This window comes from Toxotes jaculatrix, chromosome 19 (genome assembly GCF_017976425.1).
Source record: "Toxotes jaculatrix isolate fToxJac2 chromosome 19, fToxJac2.pri, whole genome shotgun sequence".
NCBI lineage: Eukaryota > Metazoa > Chordata > Actinopteri > Toxotidae > Toxotes > Toxotes jaculatrix.
The window spans coordinates 17,483,369-17,503,751 of record NC_054412.1 but is presented as its reverse complement, the minus strand read 5'-3'; the positions used below and the strand labels follow the sequence as shown (position 1 = coordinate 17,503,751).

Here is a 20,383-nt window from a genome sequence, read left to right as displayed (position 1 = left end):
ATGTAGGTGGACGGGGACAGAGTCCAAACCACTATTCTTTAGAGGGAAATGCACAAATGAAGTCACTGACAGTTCAGACGAAAAACCACAGGATTTTATAAATCATGCAACAGCAAAACAATAACACCATTTTAGGACATTAGCTATGCCCAGAAACACGAGGGGTGGAGGACTGGCCGGGGGGGAAGAATGGGGATTGTTTTTCTCTGTCCTAAAAAGGGCCATCTGAACTTGGTCTAGGAACAAGTAGTTAAAGTTATGAAGCTGTTACTATCAGTCCATCTCACAATGGAATTTTTATCTGAAGCTAAAAATAACAAACAATGAAGCTACACATACCGTTGTCTCTGTTCTACAAATCCCACCTCTTTCATGAATACACACACATCCTGCTTTTAGAAGTCTAATTAAAATGCCTCCAGAAGAAAATATGTGCATGGTATCAAGTTTGTAGATATTCTTGAATGAATTTTTAAAGGAACATTGCACATTTTTACCAGAGATGATACATCAGATTGGGCTACATATTGCATTATATTTATATCATGATGGAAGTAATACATGAACTAATACCAGCATATCAGGGTTTGCTCACAATGCATTTTTCTTCCTCATTGTTCTGTGTGGAAATGTATTTTTATATGTTTCTATGCATTGTATAACCCGTGAATGAATGTAAATATTTTTCAGCTGTTTTGGCCTTATTAAGATTTTTATGAATTACCACTTTACCTTGACAGGTACTGTATGTTTTGTATTATTATTATTTTTTTTTTTTTTGCCACGTGTGCCTCAAATACAGATACCCAGTTTTACACAGCTGATGTCAACAGACTCACTTTTATCTGGATTCTGTTCCTTTATTAAATGAGCAGCTACGTGCCAGATTTTACACAGTTTAGCCTGCATGGGACTCTACTTATTTAGTCTGGCACTTTTTTGGCTTTCACAAATACACACAGCTGGGTTAACTTTTGTTGCTGGCTCCTACTTAAACCGCTCTCAATCTCTCTCCCTCTTGACTTCAGTGGGTTATTTTTAGGTGAAGATTTTAAGGAAATAGTTGAAAAGCCTTCTCATATGCTGCACTGCAGTGACACCTTGTGTTCAGTACAGTTACACTCATTCTAGCTGATGGCTCTGTTCTGCTGCTGATCCTTGAAGTCTGTAAGAAGTGCCTTCAGGGAAGGAGTATCACTTGTCCTCTATTCTTTGCACATTCATTACTCATCAGTTGGAAGTACAGGTCTCTCTCTAAGCCTCTCTGCACTCAATAGCTGTCATTCCACTGTCACTCACATGAACAAAGTCATCCCCAAGACAGTGTAAGTTGATCTATGCACTGGCGGTCAAGGCCAGAGAACTGGTAATTCTATCTACGCTACTTAAGGATGTAAGGATGCATAACACAGTGGGACATATATGTATGCGGTATTAAAGGTGGAATAATTTTATACAGATTCCATTAAGGCAAGCAGCTACTTTATGGAAGCTAAGAGGGGTCCAAATAAAGGCTGAAGAAAAAACAACCCAGTGGTGTCAGAATTATGATACTAAGAACTGGATTACACAAATGGCTCTTCTCTGATGCCTGATATATGATGGTTAGTGTGACTGGTGAGAGGCATATCATCATTTTATTATTCTGTTTACTTTCATTTAGTGCAATATTTGTTTGTTTAGTTTAGTTTTTGTTTTGTTTTGTTTTTTAATATGATATGCTTTATATCTTGTGTTGAGACCTCATAGCTTGCTTTCTTTGCTGTAGCAGTATTTGTAATTGTAATCTTCGTATTACCGAGCTCATCCCAAGCACTTGAAAGCAGCATCGGACACCACCAAAGCACAACACGTCCTTCCCGGGATTTTCAGGCGTTCCGTTGCCACGGAGCTGAGTTTGTTTGCTTCCTCCGGCTCATGCAAAGTGAAAGGTTGTGCTTTAAAATAAAGTGAGGACCTCGTGAAAAAAAAACAAAAAACAAAACTCGGAATAACTGTGACTGTCCTCGCTGGTCAGACGTGCTGGGTATGTGGACAACATAGTGGAAGGACTTTTAAAGTTTTTCAACATGGTAAGGAGCGCGTGCCAAACAAGGAAACCCAAGGTGGCTAGCTAGCGTTTTCCCTTTAGCTGTGTGGATGTAATGATGACTGCAGGTTTATATCAGTCTACACCTGTTCATGCTGCTGCTGCTACGTGTTTTATTTAAAGGTCAGGCTCATTCAGGTTTATTTTTCTTGGCCTATTCATAAATGTAAAGGGTCAAACGGGTCAATAGCCGTCAAAATTTGTCAGTTTCTGACTTGCACAGATATATTTTTTTTGGGGGGGGGGTTAACGTAACATTAGCCTAGCTTACTTATAATGTGTTGGGAAATGTCACTGAATGTGATTTAAAGTGAGTTAAAAGGAGGGAAGACTTGATTATTATAGCTTGAAGAAACGTGGAAATTAAAACGAAGTAGAATTAAAAGCAGGTTATATTCACCAAAATGGCTCCACACACCTGTGTTAAATTACATGACTAATTACATTTGTGCTCTGTGATGATACAGACAATATAGAGTGATTTTAACCATACAATACAGAAGTTCAAACTTAAAATTTTACTCTTAGAAAAGCCACACGATTGCTTCCACCCTTGGTCACTGGGATATATGTATACCTGCGTATTTGTCAGGAAGTTATAGCTGCATTTTTCTTATTTCTCACCAGCCTCTCTCTGTCCCTGCAATGAGTGGCAGAGTAGCAGAGGGCCGCCTGCAGGTCCTTCAGATCTACCGCCTGCTGCAGTGTGTCCATGAAGGGGATAAGTTGCAGATAGAGAAGATGGTGAACCTTGGGGTGGAAAACCTCATCAATCTCACCGAGCCACAGGACGGCAAAGGGGTGCTTCATGTGGCAACTTCAGCCAACAATCAGGGTGATGGGCCTCTTCCGTGCTCTGTCAGATTATGTCTATCTTATCTTATCTTATCTTATCTTATCTTATCTTATATATAGCCTAGTCAAGTGGTGTTTATATGGTATGCTGTGGCTAACAGCTGGGTAGCAATTTGCTACTTTTCAAATTCAGTCACATTAAGTAGTGGTAAAAAAAAAAAACCCACTGTGATTGTCTATAAAGGGTAATTCAGTTAAGGTGGTTTCAACTTCCAAAAACCTAGTTTACATGAGCATTACAAGTAATGTTGATGAGTGCTGAGTACAGCACATTAGGACAAAAACTGGATAGAAATAAGCCATTACAGGCATTATTGTTGTCCATAACTGATTACCCTACCATCTGTTTGTGTCAGGACTTTCAAATTTCATGTAAAGAGTCTTGGAGAAATCGAGCAGTTCATATAGTGTACTGCAAACCAAAAAAAAAAAAATGTTTCAGTGTCACTTTGTTTTCATGATTGTTTCTCTCCTCTCACTGACTCCTCACAGACCTGGTCAGTTTCCTTCTCTCACAGGGTGCACACCCTAACATCCAGGACAAGAAGGGCTGCACCCCAGTCATGTTAGCTGCTGAGCTGGGCAATGATGCCATAGTGGCTCTGTTGGCAAAAAGCCATGCTGACCTGAGGCTCCAAGATGCTGAGGGCAAAGGTGAGCAGGAGGAGGTATATGCCATATGTCCTATAGCATGTGGAGCACTTTGCTTGGGGAGAGCAGAGCTCTACCTTTTGTTTACAAAAGAGTTGCCCTATCTCTAAACATCAAAGCACAAGACTGGAAACTGCTATAGCTCTCAAATTGATTGACAGGCCTGTATTAGGACTGTATTTATAATGTGTATGGTCAATAATTTATGTGACTTTAATCATGGGAAATATTAGAATGGCTTCGCTTCCACTAATGTATTCTCATTTGAGCCTGAAGTGTCAATTTCTCAAATAGAGGTGTTTTCCATCTCAAGCTAGACCAGCAGGTTTGTTCTGAATGCCTGGCCTTGTCTTACAACTCATGAAAATGCATGGTGCTTCTGTTTAGATATTGATGAGGAGGCGGTAACCCAGACAACTCCAATCAGAGAGCCTAAAGTTCTTCTTCAAGACCTTTTTAAACCAATTGTGATAATTACCCCAATTACAGTGTGTCCAGGGAATCAATTACTGCAAATGGCACTCTTTTGAGAGTGAGTGAATGAGAGAGGGGTAGAGGAAGCGAGAGCGAGGGAGGGAGAGAGAGCACTTGAGTTAGTACTTGCGTGTGTGCATGAATACATGCTTTTGTATAATGTACTGTGTGCTGTGTATGCGTGTGTGTACACCATTGTGTGTGTGCATGTGTATGTGTGTGCCAGGGCGCGTGGGTACATCTAATTACAGATCAACCCCTAATGGTGATCCTCTCCTGTGAATCATGCTGAGTAATCTGATATCCTCCTGCTCTCTCAAAGGACTGGTTCGGCCCAGTCTCAACACTCACAGCCAAGCCTTTTCTCCACACGACTGAGTGTCAGTAGTCACACACTTGCTTGTGTTACCCTTGGTGTTTGCCTGAACATTAGAGGAGTGGGCTTGTGACACCAGTTTGCTTTACACATTAGGATTACTGTGGGTGGGGAAACTAATAAAGCCGAGCTTTTCCCTCCCTCAGTGTCACTGAGCATGGCCCTTAACCCACTAACAATCTGCATGGTTGACAGATCAGAACATGGTTGTACGGTGTGAATTATGTATGTGAAACTATGTGAGTGTGAGCAGGGCATTTCTGAAAAGGAGAGTATTTCTCATGGCAAAACGCCCCTAATGTTGATACTGAACGTTTTTCTTGAGTTACTACTTAAAAGTTAAATTTTAATCAGACGTCCCTCTCATTTGAGTCACTCCATCTCTCATGTTTCATTAACTCTCACTTTAGGTGTGCTGTTCTACTGCATCTACCCCACCAAGCGCCACGCCCGCTGCCTGCAGGTGGCGCTGAAGTGCCAGGCAGATGCCAACAACGTGTCAGCAGAGGGGACTCACGTCTTCCAGCTGATGTGTGAAAAAGCTCAGGAGTGCACCCCCATGTGCCTCATCATGCTGGATGGTGGGACAGACCCCAATGCAAAAGACCAGGTTAAAAATTAGATGGCGGGGAAAACACTGAAGAATTATGGGAACTGTATTCTGAAGCCATGGAATATGTGGAAACTGAGTACACAGAACAGTGTGATGAATCTGAGACATCTGACTCTCCTTTCCTTCCACCTTTTCAGAAAACTGGCATCACAGCATTGATGGAGGCAGCCAAGGCAGGCTCCCTGCAGCTTGTGCGAGTAATTCTCAAGAAAGGGGGAAACCCCAACGCCCTGGACCGAAAGCGCCTCACAGCAGTGCACTATGCCGCCATGGGGGGCTTTTTGGAGGTGCGTTAGCTGCTTAGACACCCAATTTCATTTTTTTAGTGCTGATTAATTAACTGCAAGAAATGTTTGAAAAAACAGTTTTCCTGTATTTTCTACATTACTTTGAAGTACAATAATATTTCTGTTGTATATAATTTCTTCTCATCACATTTTCCTTCTAAATTTCTAATTCAGTTACTTTCAGTGTAGAAAGTATTTTAGATTAAGGATTTTTCTGATCTGGTTTCTCTGCGGTGTGTTGTGCCTTCCAGGTGATTCAGGTGCTGTCTGCGTACTCAGCAGACATGGGCGTGATTAGCCTTGAGGACTGCACACCCCTACACTACGCTGCTGCCACGGGCAATGCTAACTGCTGCAAGTTCCTGGCACAGAGAGGTGTTGTCAGAGAGTTTAACAATAACTGGCATCCTGGTGTCAGTGCAGGGAATTTCAGCTTTATGGGTTGTCAAAGCCGAGACAAAGATAGCTCTGTGATCGCGACTCCTGTTGCCTTAAGCACTGCCATAACAGGATCAGCACAGGCCCTCTGTTGATCTCTTTATGTATTTTTAAGCTTTGTTGTAAGCTTATATCTCTGTTGTGGTACATGTAGAGCCAGGAAATTAAATGAAATGGTCCCAAATTAATTGAAGTAATTCAACCTTATGTTTATATTTTTCACAAGACTGTGCTCTGTTTTCAGGTTGTAACCCCAAACTGAAGAACCAGGAAGGTTTGCTGCCACGTCAGATTGCCAAAGACGCCGGTCACAAAGCAGCAGCCAAGGAGCTGAGGAAAGCTGAGAGGCAACAGGGGAAAGGCAACAAATCCAGCACTGTCTACCTCCTGTCAGAGCTCTGGGCCCTGACCCTCCACGACTGGTCTCATGAGTATGAGACTGAATTACGGCAAGCCTTCGGGGACAAACCAGACACGGTTACCAGAGAGATGTTTATGTCAGTGTTAGAGGAACTAAACGCTCCAGTTGAACTAGACCAACTCCACACTGTCATTTCAGCGCATGACAAGGGAAAAGACGGTTGTATCAACATTAATGATTTCATCAAAGGTGTCAAGTACATCAAGAAACCGTTCCTCCTTTCCTCTTATATGCCTAAAAAGAAAAAGGGGGAAAAGGGAGGAAAAGGAGGTAAGAAGAAGGGTAAATTTGTTCTCCCAATGCCCATTTGCACCCTCCCACCTGAGCTCATGCCCCGGCGACCGGACGGAGGCCCACCTCACTTCATGATTGAGACATACTACAACCGCTCAGACATCCGTCGATTCGACCGTGATCACCCACCAGAACATCCCATCATGAATGACTCTGGATGGTACATGGAGAAGCCAGAGAAGGTCTACGTCAACATCAACTACTGCGTGAAAAGTGGAGATCTGGAGTCTCTGGACCTCGCTTTCAGTCAGGGGGTTCCTGTGGATGTTCAAGATCCGTTTTATAAAACCCCGCTGATGGTGGCCTGCTCCAGTGGAAACCATGTGGTGGCTCAGTACCTCCTCGGCCAGGGGTGAGAAAACTCATGATCTCTTTTCTTTCTTCAAATGCAGCTTTCACACTTTTAGCAATACAGACGTTTTTGGTTGCATTGGTTAAGATTATCACTTATGTGAAACTAGTGAACCTTGTAATGGTGAAGTTGTCCTTAAGAGCTACTTTGTCAGAAAGACAACAGAAGAACAACTGGTGCGTCTGCTTACATGCAGATAACGACACTTTTGATAAACAGTCGCTGTCAGTGCTAACATCAGTGACAAATTTATTATGTTTCCTGTGACTGCTTCACAGTAAAAGCCAACCAATGTTGATCAGACAGCTTTTGAATGTGAAGCAGTGACAGCACAAAATGTTCGGTTTGCACTATCAGTAATTTTATACAGCTCTGATATAGCTGTTAGAGAGTGAAATTAAAAAGTGAGACTGATAACTGATTAGTTTTCGAGATTAGATAAATTAGTTTTCAGAAATTTGTTTAGAGAGTGTAATCTACATGCATGATACAAGTGGCGGCCATTTTGAAAACTCTCCTTACTGGATGTGTTCAAGGACACCTGGATATCTAATATTTGAGATTTGGAGACTGAAATCGTTCCATGCATGAGGTAACTGACATTTAAAAAAAAATCAAACCCACCATGATATGAACCGTTCCCCACAGGGCCGATATAAATGTGTGTGACCAGTTCTTCTGGACGCCCCTACACCATGCTGCTCACGCTGGACATGTGGAACTTATTGAACTTCTGGTAGAGGCCGGGGCCACCATAGATGCTCGGGCCCTCAGTGGCGGCACGCCCCTCATGAGGGCCATCGAGAGCTCTCGACCCTCCTGTGTGGACTTCCTCATCAAGGCGGGTGCCAGTGTTAATGCAGAGAACAAGAAAGGTTTGACTGTGTATCTGTGTATATCAAAGTTCATTTGAAAAATACTAATGTTGAAATCCATGTAGATATATAATTGAACTGAGTTTCACAAAATTCAGAGGGAGAAACATATGGAATAGGACTATGACAACTTTTAGACATTTTTTTATGTTTGTGTACTGAACTGATCCTTGAACCAAACCTACCAACAAATATTCTGCAGTTATTGTAGCACTGATTGTATTTTGTTTCTCCCAAGAACAAAACTGCCTTGACATCGCCAGAGCGTTTGCAGACTCCAGGATAATTGACTTGGTCAAAGACAAGATGGATTCTCTGCCTAAACCAAAGGAGACAGCGAAGGGAAAGGGGGGCAAAGCTCAAAAACCTAAACCTGCTAAAGCGAAGGTATCCAAGTAATTCCATTAAAATCTTTTCAGCCCATGAGCTACAAACACATTAAAATCGTAAGATCGTTCAGACTTTTCCTGTTTTTTTTTGTGTGTGTGTGTACAGTGTACTGTTCTATAATCACTGTTCACTGTCCACAAACCCAAATTCAGAAAAAAAGTAATGGCTGTCACTGTGGGAATATCCCTGGCTTTCCTTTTCTCTGAAGTCATAAACGTGAACAGGTAACTTCCTGCAGATACAACAGAGTTTAGGTCCACTACCGCTGGCCCTTTACTGCATAAACAAACAGGTTATGATTTCTACATGAGGTTAAACATAGTTAACCAACAATTAACTGAAGGCAGTGTCTCACCCTGGTTTTCATCTGTGTGCTGTGGCCTCTTTTCTCCAGCTTGAGAAACCCAAGCCTGTAAAGAGATCTGGTGACTGTAAGCCACCAACTTGTAAGCAAGATAGACCAGATGTGTTATGTTACAACTAGAGCACACTGCTGTTTGAATTTGCATTTCCTATAACCAGGCCACAGTCAGACAAAATGTATTGATTTTATCATTAAGGGTCTGAAAGTAGCAGGTGGTGCTGCGGCACAAATTCATTGGGAATATTCATAGTTCAGTGTAGTTGCAAGCAGCAGTTCTAGGGGGCAAGAATTTATCAAGCAGAATAAATTGCACACAGGTATAATATGTCTACCCTCTAAGCATTTACAATAATAATGGAAGAAAACAGGGAAAGTGACCCTGTGCTTTCCTGTTCTCTGCTAATGCCAAACTGGTCACAATAAATGACCACAGCTCTCTATAGCACCGCAGGAATTTGCTCAGTAATATAAAGTGATACACCTATTAAACTTCCATCCACTGTGACCCATGAGCAAGTCAGTCACTGTAAATAATACATGCACCCTCAAGTTAAAGTACACGCTTTTCATTTCAGTGTTATATTCTCTCATGGCTTTGAACCTGTGATCCTCAGATAATAAGCTGTGGATCGCTGTAATATCTGTGACAGATGTGTTAGCGTATTTAAAGCGAGCCTTTTTCACAAAAGTCAAAGTTGGTGAATGCATGAAATATCTGATATTGACCACACTTACAATGTTCTTCCCAAGAAACAGAAAGACACCTACAGTGCTAAGAGTTACAGGGAGCTGGGTCTAAATAGTTTCATCCAGTTGCAGAGATCCAGAACCTTCAATTCCAGTCCAGCCTCCACGTAAAGGCAAGAGAGTCACAACAGCAGCAGGTTAAAAATGCAGATGCAAACATCTGGATATACAATATATATCTACAGGCAAGGAAAGATGTAGCTATAGCCATAACTGTAGTCCTTTGTGGCTTCCATTTGTGTGTGTGTGTGTGTGTGTGCGCGCGCTAGGTACCTTATATTTGATATTTTAAACATCCAAAATGAGTTTAGATACTACTGTTCTCAGAGTTATTTTAGAGAGGAGGAGGGGGTTCTAACCAGATTGTATTTGTCCAAAGTGAAACAAAAAGCTGTTGTTTTGTCTGTTGCTTATTTGTAGAATAGTTTGCTCCAGAAAAATGACTGTTTCTTCAGACTACGGAGGTTTATGGCCACTTGTCTGATGGTCAAGTGTCTGAAAAAGCTTAATGTTTTACCCAGTTGATTGATGATGATTATCTTTATCACTACCCTGCAAGCTTGTTTCATTTTTTTTCTTTGTTTTTGGTTGGTGCTTTTCATAGTTTTAAATAATTAACATTTCCTTAAAGAGGCTTAGTGTCCTCTGGGTAACAGGTGCAATTTCAGCTTGGACCTCCCGGTCCCCTCTCTGTCCTGAACATCTGTATTATTCCTCTAAGTGACAAATTTTACGCTTAAATTTTGTGACCTACATTGGAGTATTATTCTTGATGTCTGGCTAGTTTTCGTGCAACTAAACCCTTCCAGCCCTGTTGAGTAACCTCTCTCCCTCTCACTCTCTCTGACTGACCTGAACCTGATACTTGGTGACCTTTGCTTTTGTAGCAACTGCACAGTGTACTTGGATGAAACAAGGCAAATCTGATGTGGTCTCCCCTACAGGGCAGTCCTGCAGAAGGTGCCGTGCAGGCAGACACATCGACTGCAACAGCAGAGAAAATTTTTCAGAAGGATTCAAAGAGCATCATCCTGCAAAACACTATGATCACTACAGGGAAAACCAACACTATGGATATCACCTTTGTGCCAAAAACGGTAGGCCTCACCACCCGTTACTGTAGGTTACTTCAATATACTATAGCATCTGCCTGCATAGTTATCACTTCTTACTAAACTTTTAAAGGTTTTAAGGCTTTATTATTTACATTTATTACACACAAATATTTTATTTCTGCTTCTTATTGTTGCAAAAGATTAGCTCTTGTTACATCTAATATTTTCCAAGATAAACATGTTTCCAATCCAGAAACAGTTGAAGAGGATGAACATTTTACATTCAGTTTGAACAGTCTACCTCGTCACCAAATGTGTAGTATTTCCATCACACTTCTCCAGTTTTCCTACCGGTGCACATTAGCTCAGTACTGTAACCACCTTACCGAGTAGTTGCAGACAGTTCTTTATTTGCAGTCTCTTGTCTGTGTCTTATTGTGGCTTGTCTGTGTGTCTCAGGTTTGGGGGAAGCCGCCCACCACCAGCCAGCTGATGTCAAAGATAGAGAGACGGAAGGAGCTCTTATCCCTCGAGGTTGACTTTGACGACTTCATGATGCCTTTCAGCCAGAACATCCAGAGCTCAACGCTGGAGCTAGTAAAATCCACAGAGTAGACCTGAAGTAGGTTAGGCAGAGAGACACACAGACATTTGGGAATCATACTCTGTTGCTTGAGCTGGTTGGTCACCTAACACAATTATGGACATTTGATCTACTACAGATGCTTTAAACAACACATCTGGATATTATGTTACTAAACCTCTCTTTTTTAAGCTTGTCATGTAGTATCAGAAATTTAAATACTATTACTTACATACAGTACATGATACTAATTTAGAATCTGAGTCTCAGGTAGAATCTGCTTTTATTAATAATCAAATGGAAAAGTAATCCAAATAATGAAGGTTAGGTTTGACAACCTAACAGATATATCTTTGTCAATACACTGGAACATACTGTATACTGAGTATAAAGAGTTTGTACATGAATACAGCATTGGTAGGTACTGTACTAAATGTATCATTCGGCCTGTATCAAATCCAGAACCAACATTACCTGGCCCTGAAAGTTAAATATCCTGATAGCAGGACATTAATCACATTACACTTGCTCAGTATAACATGGTCAAACGATCCAAGCAGCTAATAGGCCAAGTTAGATGGGTATCATATGAATTATCCAAAGAAGAAGAGTTTCAGTGTTACAGACTGTGGCTGAACTAAAACTGAAAGTAGAGTACAGTGGGGAAACTGTACTGTAAGTACATACTGCAGTTAGGAAGTTGCTTAAAATCCTCCCCTGACATTGCAGTGTCTGGAGCTGCAGTGAGAGACATTAAGTGTCTGGTAGAAGTAGCAGGAGGAAGCTGCTGAGGAGAGGAGGCGACAGGAGGCTGGTGGCCTATTTAATGATTACCTCTATCTTTCTTTCTCTCTTTACTGGAACCTTCCTTATAGTTTGTGAAACATGCATTTGAACTGTACCGCATCAAATTATTTACTCTTACTGTGTCCACAGGCAGAGTCTTTGTGAGTGTGTTTACATGTACACTGGTATCCTGGTTATGATCTGCTGTTTGGAGTATCTTGGTTATGTTTTGCACACGTAAACATCTTATCCCACTTTCAGAAACCTGCATAAGACATTATCCTGGTTTTGATAAACCTGGAGTACTCCTATAAAAACCAGGATACAGTTGCATGTAAACACCTGATCTAGGTTTCTGATTTGTGTCATAATGGCTGTGATGGTGAAAAATGAAGAAATCACACCTGCAGTCACATGATCAGAAACCTGGAGACTGTTATCGTCATGTAACAGGGAAATGATTAACCAGGTTTTTCATGTTCCATGGAAACACCATTTCCTGAATATAATCAAAAACAGGATAAGGCTCAAATCCAGGATATTATTGTAATGGATGTGTAAACGCGCTCTATGAGACAGTATGCCTCCTTACTGCTAATGTTTGATTTGACTGCTGGTAGTCCTCCATGTTCCTGGAATTGACTGCAAGAATAGCCAGAACATTAAAACCAGTGTTTTGTTTTAGTGTTGTGGCTCATTAGTGTACGTCTGCTCTCCAGCCAGATGCAGTTCCACATTGAAGCCAGCGTGTGGCGCTGTTTGGCAAATTACAGGGGTTTGGTTGTTTATGAAGCTAGGAGGACAGACAAACTTGTGTTTCTAGCACAGAAAGAGATCAAAATGGCAGCCATGTGTATTTACTGTCCTCACAAGTTCTACTCAGACTGCTTTGTAACTTGAATTGGCATTTCACATATTAATGAAAACAGCGTATCATTATGAGATGGCCAAGAATCTTTCGTTCACCCTCCCTATTTTATTTTTGTCTTGATGAACTGACTTCATTAATGGTTTCGGGGGGGCTGACTCTGATGCTGCCAGTGTTTGGGTCATATTTTAGTTGCTGATGTGTGTATCAGGAATCATCTGAGAAAATGCACATCCTTTTCTGTGTTAAATGTCGCATTGATGCACACTCCCATCATCACCACCACCATCACCAGATAAAATTAGATTGCAGTGTCCTCAAGGTCCATGGGGACTCAGTTATATAATCAAATATACGGGTAGAGGAGGGCGGGGGGTAGCAGCTTTGAGGTTTGTAATACAGGGCCTGGATTGTTTAAATATACATAGTCACAATACCACAAAGATGTGAGAAGGGAAGGAGGCAAAGGATGAGAGCAATGACAGTGAGGCAGAGGAGAAGAGAGGAATGAAAGCAGAGAGGGGCGGCGGAAAGAGGCATGCACATATGTAGTGATATACAAAAACAGAATCAGAGACATTTATTGAAAATCATCCCTGAAAACCCAACAGAGCCAGGGAGGGAGCCGAATAACAGCGAGGGAAGGGAAGGCAAAAAGACATGAAGAGAGAAGGGGGTGTGGGGGGGGGTGGGGGGATGAGAGGGGAAGCGGAGGAGTGGGCGGGAGACAATGAGGGCTTTTCTACCACAATCAGTGGCACACAGGTTAGAGGGAGTAAACAAGGCTGCTGGCTCTGATTGTTGGCCATGACGCAGTGTGTCTGTCAGGGCGTGGGCTCGGGCTTATATGGTCATGCAGTATGTGTGCTTGTGTGTGTGTGTGTGTGTGTGTGTGTGTGTGTGTTTGGGTGTATTCCTGTTGTATGAGCATGTGTCTATGTAAAGGACATATAAAGAGACATAAGTGGCTGTTTTTAGGTTTAGAAATCCTCATTTTATTTATGGTGTGCCATTTAAGGATCTTAGACAAATATTAGTTTTCCTGTGTGAATACAGTATGTTTATGTGTGTGAATGCATGTGTCTTGGTAATATACCTCTGTTTTTGTGTATGTGGGCCTATGTGATTGTATGTATGCGTGATTTTGTGCATTACTATGTATGTTTATGTGATTGTGTGAAAATGCTTCTGTGTGAAAACATTGCAGTTGCTGTTATATTTGTCTGCGTGAGTGGGAGTACGTGTGTTGTGCTAAAATGTGAGCATGCATACATGCTAATGGTGTGTTCCAAGGATATTTTTTACAGTGTAAGAGCCTTTTTTAGAGTCAATTTCTCCCCCCCCCCCCCCCACTCTGCTGAGTATCAGTCTGAACTCAAATCAGTGTGTGTTGCTGCCAGCAGCACTGCAGTCTCCCAGCTCTTGTCCTGCACCGCTTACTCAGCACTTAGGACTCCAACCCTTCACTTCCCAAAACAACCCACCGGGACTCACACACTAACACACACTCACACACAGATTATATTATCGCTGTTTACCACATTATGGTATGGGATTATTACTATTATTATATGATTAGTTATATTAAGTATGCATGGACACAGTAACAGATGTGCTAACACAGGCGTATAATCCAATAATTGCATACTTTATAGAGTAAGCACACACAGACACTGGACATCACATACACATGCGTACGCATACGCTGAAATACACAGACGCACTGTCAGTACTGTCTGTCTCTGCCTGCGCCCCCCTGAAGTGAGTATAAACAACATGAATACATGCAGATTACAGCTGCAAGGAATGATTATTTTCATTAATGATTAATCTGCCAATTATTTTCTCAGTTCAGTGTCCTATCTATAAAATGTTCCAGAAAAGGCAACAACATCAGATGTCTTAGACAGAAAGGACTAGGAAAGGATTAATCAGTTATCAAAATAATTGCCAATTAATTTTCTGGCGATTGATTAATCAACTCATAGATTCAGCTCTAATCTGGACAGACATAGCACATGCATGCTGTACATACATTACACTGAACATAATGTAAATTCCTGGATTACAGTATGTTTCCCAGCTAACCTAATTCTAAGTTGTAGTGCAGTTGTAATTTAGTGATCAGTCTTTGAATTTTTAATTAGATTAATTAATGATATTAAATACAGCTCAGGCCCATATCCTAAAAAGTTAGGTGGCAAAATATATTCACAAATACAGGTTTAAATAAAATCCATTTCCTGTGATTTCATGCTGGGAAGGGTGACCAATAACTGTAAACACAGTAGCAGTGGTATGGAAATGCTGTGTCTAGTGGAACAATGGCGACTTTGTTCAGATCCTGGTCTGCATCCATTATTGATGAGGGAGTCATGTTTCACACCAGCCTGACTGACTGTATGTGAGACCACAGGACCACGTGTGTAAATCATCTAGTGTGTAAGATTTTAGTTGTGTTTGTCTACGAATGTTTGGTACCTGTGCAGGTTTACTGGGTGTGTGTGTGTGTGTATGTGTGTGTTGCAGTGATTCATCATTCATTAGTGCAGCCTTGGCAGTGCCATAGATCTCTTTAGCTTTCCAAGCTATAGATTCCAATTTGCTGCAGGCCTGGGACTTTTATTATGAGGATATTGATTTGAATTTCATAGTGAGACCAATAATGCTGGGTGGTAAACAGAGGACTGGGTTTTGGCTCAGATAAACAGACCTATTCCTGGGAAAGAGACCCAAAACAGATACAATAAATATCTCACTAGATGGATTACAGCTGCATCATTTTACTGACTATACTTCCTTCATAAAAAGGTAGTTTCAAAAGACGTTAATTGTAAAAGATCAGTGAATACATTACAGTTTATCTCTATTCTTCTATAGTGTCACTAAATGTTCTGTAACAGAATAGGAATCAAACACACAACAATGCTGAGCTGTGCAGGATCACCATGAGCCATAATGTGACTTTAAAAGAGATTCCAGCACCAGGAAAATACGTAATACTTAGATACTGAACCCTTTCATGTTGTAATTTAAAATGCTTTTTCTGTAAGAGACACATTGCCTTTACTGAGCTTTTCTCAACCTGTCTACCTCTAATTGTAGAAACAGAACAGCTCATTAGTGTAGCTGGCAGTAATCATGAAAACCTGAGGGGTGCCATTAGCCTAAAACCACAGTAGTCTCTGCCTCGTTTTACTTTGGCTTTCAGTGATACATTTAAATGTGGAGAAAAATAACTTAAATGGAAGCCCAGCTAACATGTACACAGTCTGATGAAAGAACACCAGAAGTGCAACTCCAGGATATCTTTTAAAAAGTAACAGCTGGACTATAATATTTTCTTATACTGAAGAAACAAATAACTGATATCTGACATGGGTCAAAACAAAACTTATTTTCTTCTCTTCTTCTCCCATGGTTGTATTTACCTTCGTGCAGTGTAAAAGGGGTTGATTGTAGTGACAAATTCTCAAAAATTATCTTTGCTGTTGCCCTTAGCTCTGCATCTCTGAGCTCATTGTTTGGGTTTTACAGTCATGTTGTCCATATACATTTTTACTAGCTTGTCTTCTTCTCCCCTGTCCTTGTTGACTCACTGCAGCACATCTTTGCACATTACTGCCACCTGTTGATCAGCAGAATAGTGTATCGTCTCACCCATGTGTACGCAAGCAAAATGTGCTCCGACTCATAGAGTAACACAGACCTTTTAATGTTCTGGTTACATGTCATCACTCATCAACCTCATTTCCAGCAGCAGCTGTTTTCAGCTGCCAGATGTTTTTCCTTAGGACTTGGTGGAGACCAAAAACAAAGCTAAGAAAGTGTGAGAACTGAAATGACATTTATCTGGTGGACGGAAAAATTACTCAAATCGAATTGTAAAAATAAAAAAGACAATTGATGCAGGTATTCTTCTTCTTCTTTTTAAATTAAATAGCATGTTATAAAAAAGCTTCCTGTTAAGGGTAATAAAGGCTTCACCTGAACAAAAATACTATCTTTATATTTGGTTAGATGGGAATTACAATATCAGCAAAATGAAAAGAGAACTTAGTCTCTATTTTTATATTAAATTATTGACTGAGAGTGTGTTGAGATACTCCTACAGGCTGCAGCATGTGCACTGTTTGAGAAAAGTTTAAAGGCTGTTGTTATGTCTTTGCATTTGGCTCTGTTCTATACTGCAGTATCATCTGCACCCTCCCCAAACTGTCTCCTTCAGTCCTTCAGAAAAAAAAATGGAAAGGAGAGATGGGCTCAGTCTCTGCCTCTCTCTCTCTCTCACACACACCCATTTATGCACCCACACTCCCTGTTGATTAAGGCCTCCTCAGTGGCCAATCGCTCAGCAGTGGTTGGATTCCTGAGCAAGAGGGACATTTTAATCAAACTTCAACCAGGAAACACAGTCATAAAATATGAATGTTATATAAGGAATTGTCAGCGGGGCTTTCTGATAAGCCTATAAATAATACAAATGAATGTTATGTAAAAGGGTAGGGTGACAAGAGGAGAGAACGACTTTTAGAAATGCTCCTGCCACTTATGCATCAGCACACGACAGGGTAGTGACTTATACCTTTCAGTATGATTCCTATGATTCATTTAAATCTCTGGAGAGTTTTCACTGTCATATCAATAGCAATGAAAAACTTTCAATTACAAAAGTATTATTTTAGAGAAAATCACTGCATCCTTTTCCTTCCGTAATGCGCGTATCTTGTAAAATATCAAGGGACCTAATGAGGAGTCTGAACAGTTTATGTCACTTGTGATTATGTTTCTCATTAGCATTATTTCCCTTAAAGCTCAGCATATCACATTTATCATTCTCACTGTTTTCTCTCGCTGCATGGTAATGATGCTGCATCCAGTTTGCTGCACCCGGAAAAGCGAAATATGCTAAGAGAAAACAATTACCCTAACGCCAAACACCCTGAATATTCATATGTTCCTGATCTTATCATGTGTGCCTGTAAAGTATATGCTGCAGGGTAGAGGAGAGTTGCAGAGGGTGAGGGTTTGTTCCCTGGCAGCCTGTGAAAGATAAAGAGGAGTTAAAGTGAGCAACAGAGACGAGGGATGTGAGTGAGGTGACTGAAAACGAGGATATGCATGGAGGGTTATTGCAGGTCAAGAGAGAGGAATGCTTTGTTTTTCCAAAGTCAGACAAAATAGAAGGCAAAGTGAGATTTAGCTGGATTTGAAAGCGTGGTTGTGCATATACGTGTGTCCATAAGAGGGATAAACCTGGCCTGTTATCGCTGCGTCAGGAAATATCAAGCAGGGGAAGCTGATTTTTGAAATGTAGGAGGGGTGGAAAGGAGGTGGTGGCAGTGGTTGGGGTGGGGGTGTGAGGAGGAAGAGAAGTGGACAGAGTATAAAAATACACACACACACACACATATAGGGGTGTTTTCCCAAAGCTAGGCACAGCCACTGCAGAGCCTGTAGCAGAGGAGTTTTTTTTTTTTTGGTCAGAGTTTTGTTATGCCACTGCTGCTGCTGCACCACTGAATCGATAAGGAGAGGAGGAGAGGAGAGAGGGGAGGAGGAGGGTCAGCCTGATTGGGGTTGTTTCTCTGCAGTGGAAGCTTTTTGTCCTCCCCTACTGTCTTCACATTGATAGACCCCATCTCTCTCTCTTCTCTGCTGTCCTTCTTACTGGAGTCTCATATGTCTATCTTTGCTTGACTGTCTGTCTCTTTCTGTCCTTATCCTCATTTTCCTCCAGACGGGACTCTGCTTTCTGATACCTGGCGCCCTGCTGTCCAAAACTAATCTGGCAATCTCAGGTGAAGTTGTCTCAGGAGTCTTGCTGTGTGCAGGCATCACTCAGCTAGCCAAGACCTACACTTTTCCTTATTAGCTGCATCACAGTCTGCCAAATAGTAACTTAGAACAATTGCAAAAAACTTCTTCTTCTAGAGTTTGTCCATGAAGCAAGTTAACACACACTCGGTGTGTGTGTGTGTGTGTGTGTGTGTGTGTGTGTGTGTGTGTGTGTGTGTGTGTGTGTGTGTGTGTGTGTGTGTGTGTGTGTGTGTGTGTGTGTGTGTGTGTGTGTGTGTGTGTGTGTGTGTGTGTGTGTGTGTGTGTGTGTGTGTGTGTGTGATGTGATCCACCCAACGCTTTTTAGACATGACCATGATCCCTGATCTAAACTATATCTTTCTTATTGTTACCATGATGACAGAAGAAAATAAGCAGAAAACGCTTACATGTGTGGTAAAGGCAGGAGGGCATGGACAAACCTAAAAAAAAAATGCTGATTCTATGCTACTTTATGCATGTGCTTCACAATAAATGTATTTTAATGTGAGGGCAGTGGTAGGCATGTACTGTGAAACCAGAAGGTTTGAAACTGACATTCAGACCTTTACTCACCATGATTCACTTAACAAAGATGTAGTTTTTGCTTAAGAATTTTTAGCAAAGGATTATTTTAAAACAAAGGAGTTTTTTTTGGGAGATTAAATACTTTTAGACAGAGCCAGGCTAGCTGTGTCCCTCTGTTTCCAGTTTTTATGCCAGGCTAAGCTAATTGGCTGCTGTTATAGCTTCATATTTGCTCTACAGATATGAGAGTGGTATCAACCATCCCTCAACTATCAGCAGGAAAGCAAATCAGTGTATTTTCCAAGCTGTCAGACTAGTGCTCTAAGAACTGATGCACATTTGCAGTGTCACGTTAGAAGAACAGAAGAGCTTTATAATCCCAGTCAGGGTTTGCGCCAGGTCACACCTACTGTCCATGTGGCTTGCTATTTGCAGCCCCGCTGACGATGAATAAGCACTATACTTTTGCCATGAGCCACACAGTTTCTTATTGCTGATTCATACGGAATGACACATCTGTTTGAACCATAACTAACCGTTTATCAAAGCTCATTCTGAGAACGAACATTTTGATCCACAGCTATGATCCGTGTGTTACCAGTGCACTTCATGTTTTCTCTGTGTTAATGTGGTGTGTATGATGTGGTTTAGGTTTTGTTGGAGTGCGTACAGCTTGAGCTGTGCTTAGTGTATAGCTTATGCAAATGTTCTAATTAATCCATTTGGTCAACAGACGGCTGAATGGCTGTGGTTTGTGTCCAGTACTTTATCTGTGTGGTCTGTTTCTGTGTGTTTCTGTTTCAGTGTGCATGGTGTGGACTACAGAGAGAGGGAGAGCGACATAGACAGTAAATGAGGACAAGAGAGAAAGAGAGAGAGCGCGAGAGGGAAGCTGATTGAAGGGAGCAGGAAACCAGACCAAACATGGGCACAGGTGACGCACAGAGGATACCCAGTTTCCATAGCAACAGGCAGGTGCAAGACACTGGGAGCTAATCTAGCTTTCGATCTGCTGAGGTGAAACATTTGCATTCACATCGCAGTGTGAGTAGCCCAGTTCACACACACACACACACGATATGTACACTAACACAAAGACAGAGATTTGTACGTGATTCTTAGAAGAAAATACATACACACACATGTGAAGAACCATGCTGAGATAAATGGTGAAAAGAATGAATGCAGAAAACTTAGCACAAACCAAGACTAGAGCACAGCATGTAGCATGACAAACACACATACGTGAACGTGATATTGGTAACTGAGAAGATGTGATTGGCCAACCGGGACCCTGACCTTAATGACCCTAAACACACATACTGGGAAACGCCTGACGAACTGAAGCTACAAAGGGAAGGGAAGAGAATGAAAGAGGGTTGACAAGAAGGGGAGAGGAGGAGGAGAAGGATGAGGAAGGGGAGTGAGATTAAAGGGGAAGGGGAGCTAGGGGAAAGGAGTGTTGATCCATACCCTGGGGGTGTGATACATGATGAAGAGGAGGGAGGAGATCAAGGGGG

General features: G+C 41.5%; 1 protein-coding gene across 1 annotated transcript; it reads left to right on the top strand.

Annotated features, from left to right (window-relative positions):
• The first annotated feature begins 144 nt into the window (after positions 1–144).
• Positions 145–19,794, top strand: ankef1a (ankyrin repeat and EF-hand domain containing 1a). Its single transcript, XM_041064469.1, has 12 exons — positions 145–2,072; positions 2,717–2,924; positions 3,437–3,598; positions 4,856–5,055; positions 5,196–5,345; positions 5,597–5,720; positions 6,028–6,850; positions 7,499–7,725; positions 7,964–8,112; positions 10,171–10,323; positions 10,741–10,903; positions 19,668–19,794. The coding sequence occupies exons 1-11, from the start codon at positions 2,070–2,072 to the stop codon at positions 10,894–10,896; spliced, it is 2,355 nt and encodes a 784-aa protein (XP_040920403.1). The 5' UTR covers positions 145–2,069; the 3' UTR covers positions 10,897–10,903; positions 19,668–19,794.
• The last annotated feature ends 589 nt before the right edge of the window (positions 19,795–20,383 follow it).

Excerpts from the sequence above, each read along its gene's own strand:
- ankef1a (XM_041064469.1), top strand. Across the intron at positions 5,056-5,195 it reads ACCCCAATGCAAAAGACCAG|AAAACTGGCATCACAGCATT; the intron begins GTTAAAAATTAG and ends CCACCTTTTCAG. Across the intron at positions 7,726-7,963 it reads TAATGCAGAGAACAAGAAAG|AACAAAACTGCCTTGACATC; the intron begins GTTTGACTGTGT and ends GTTTCTCCCAAG.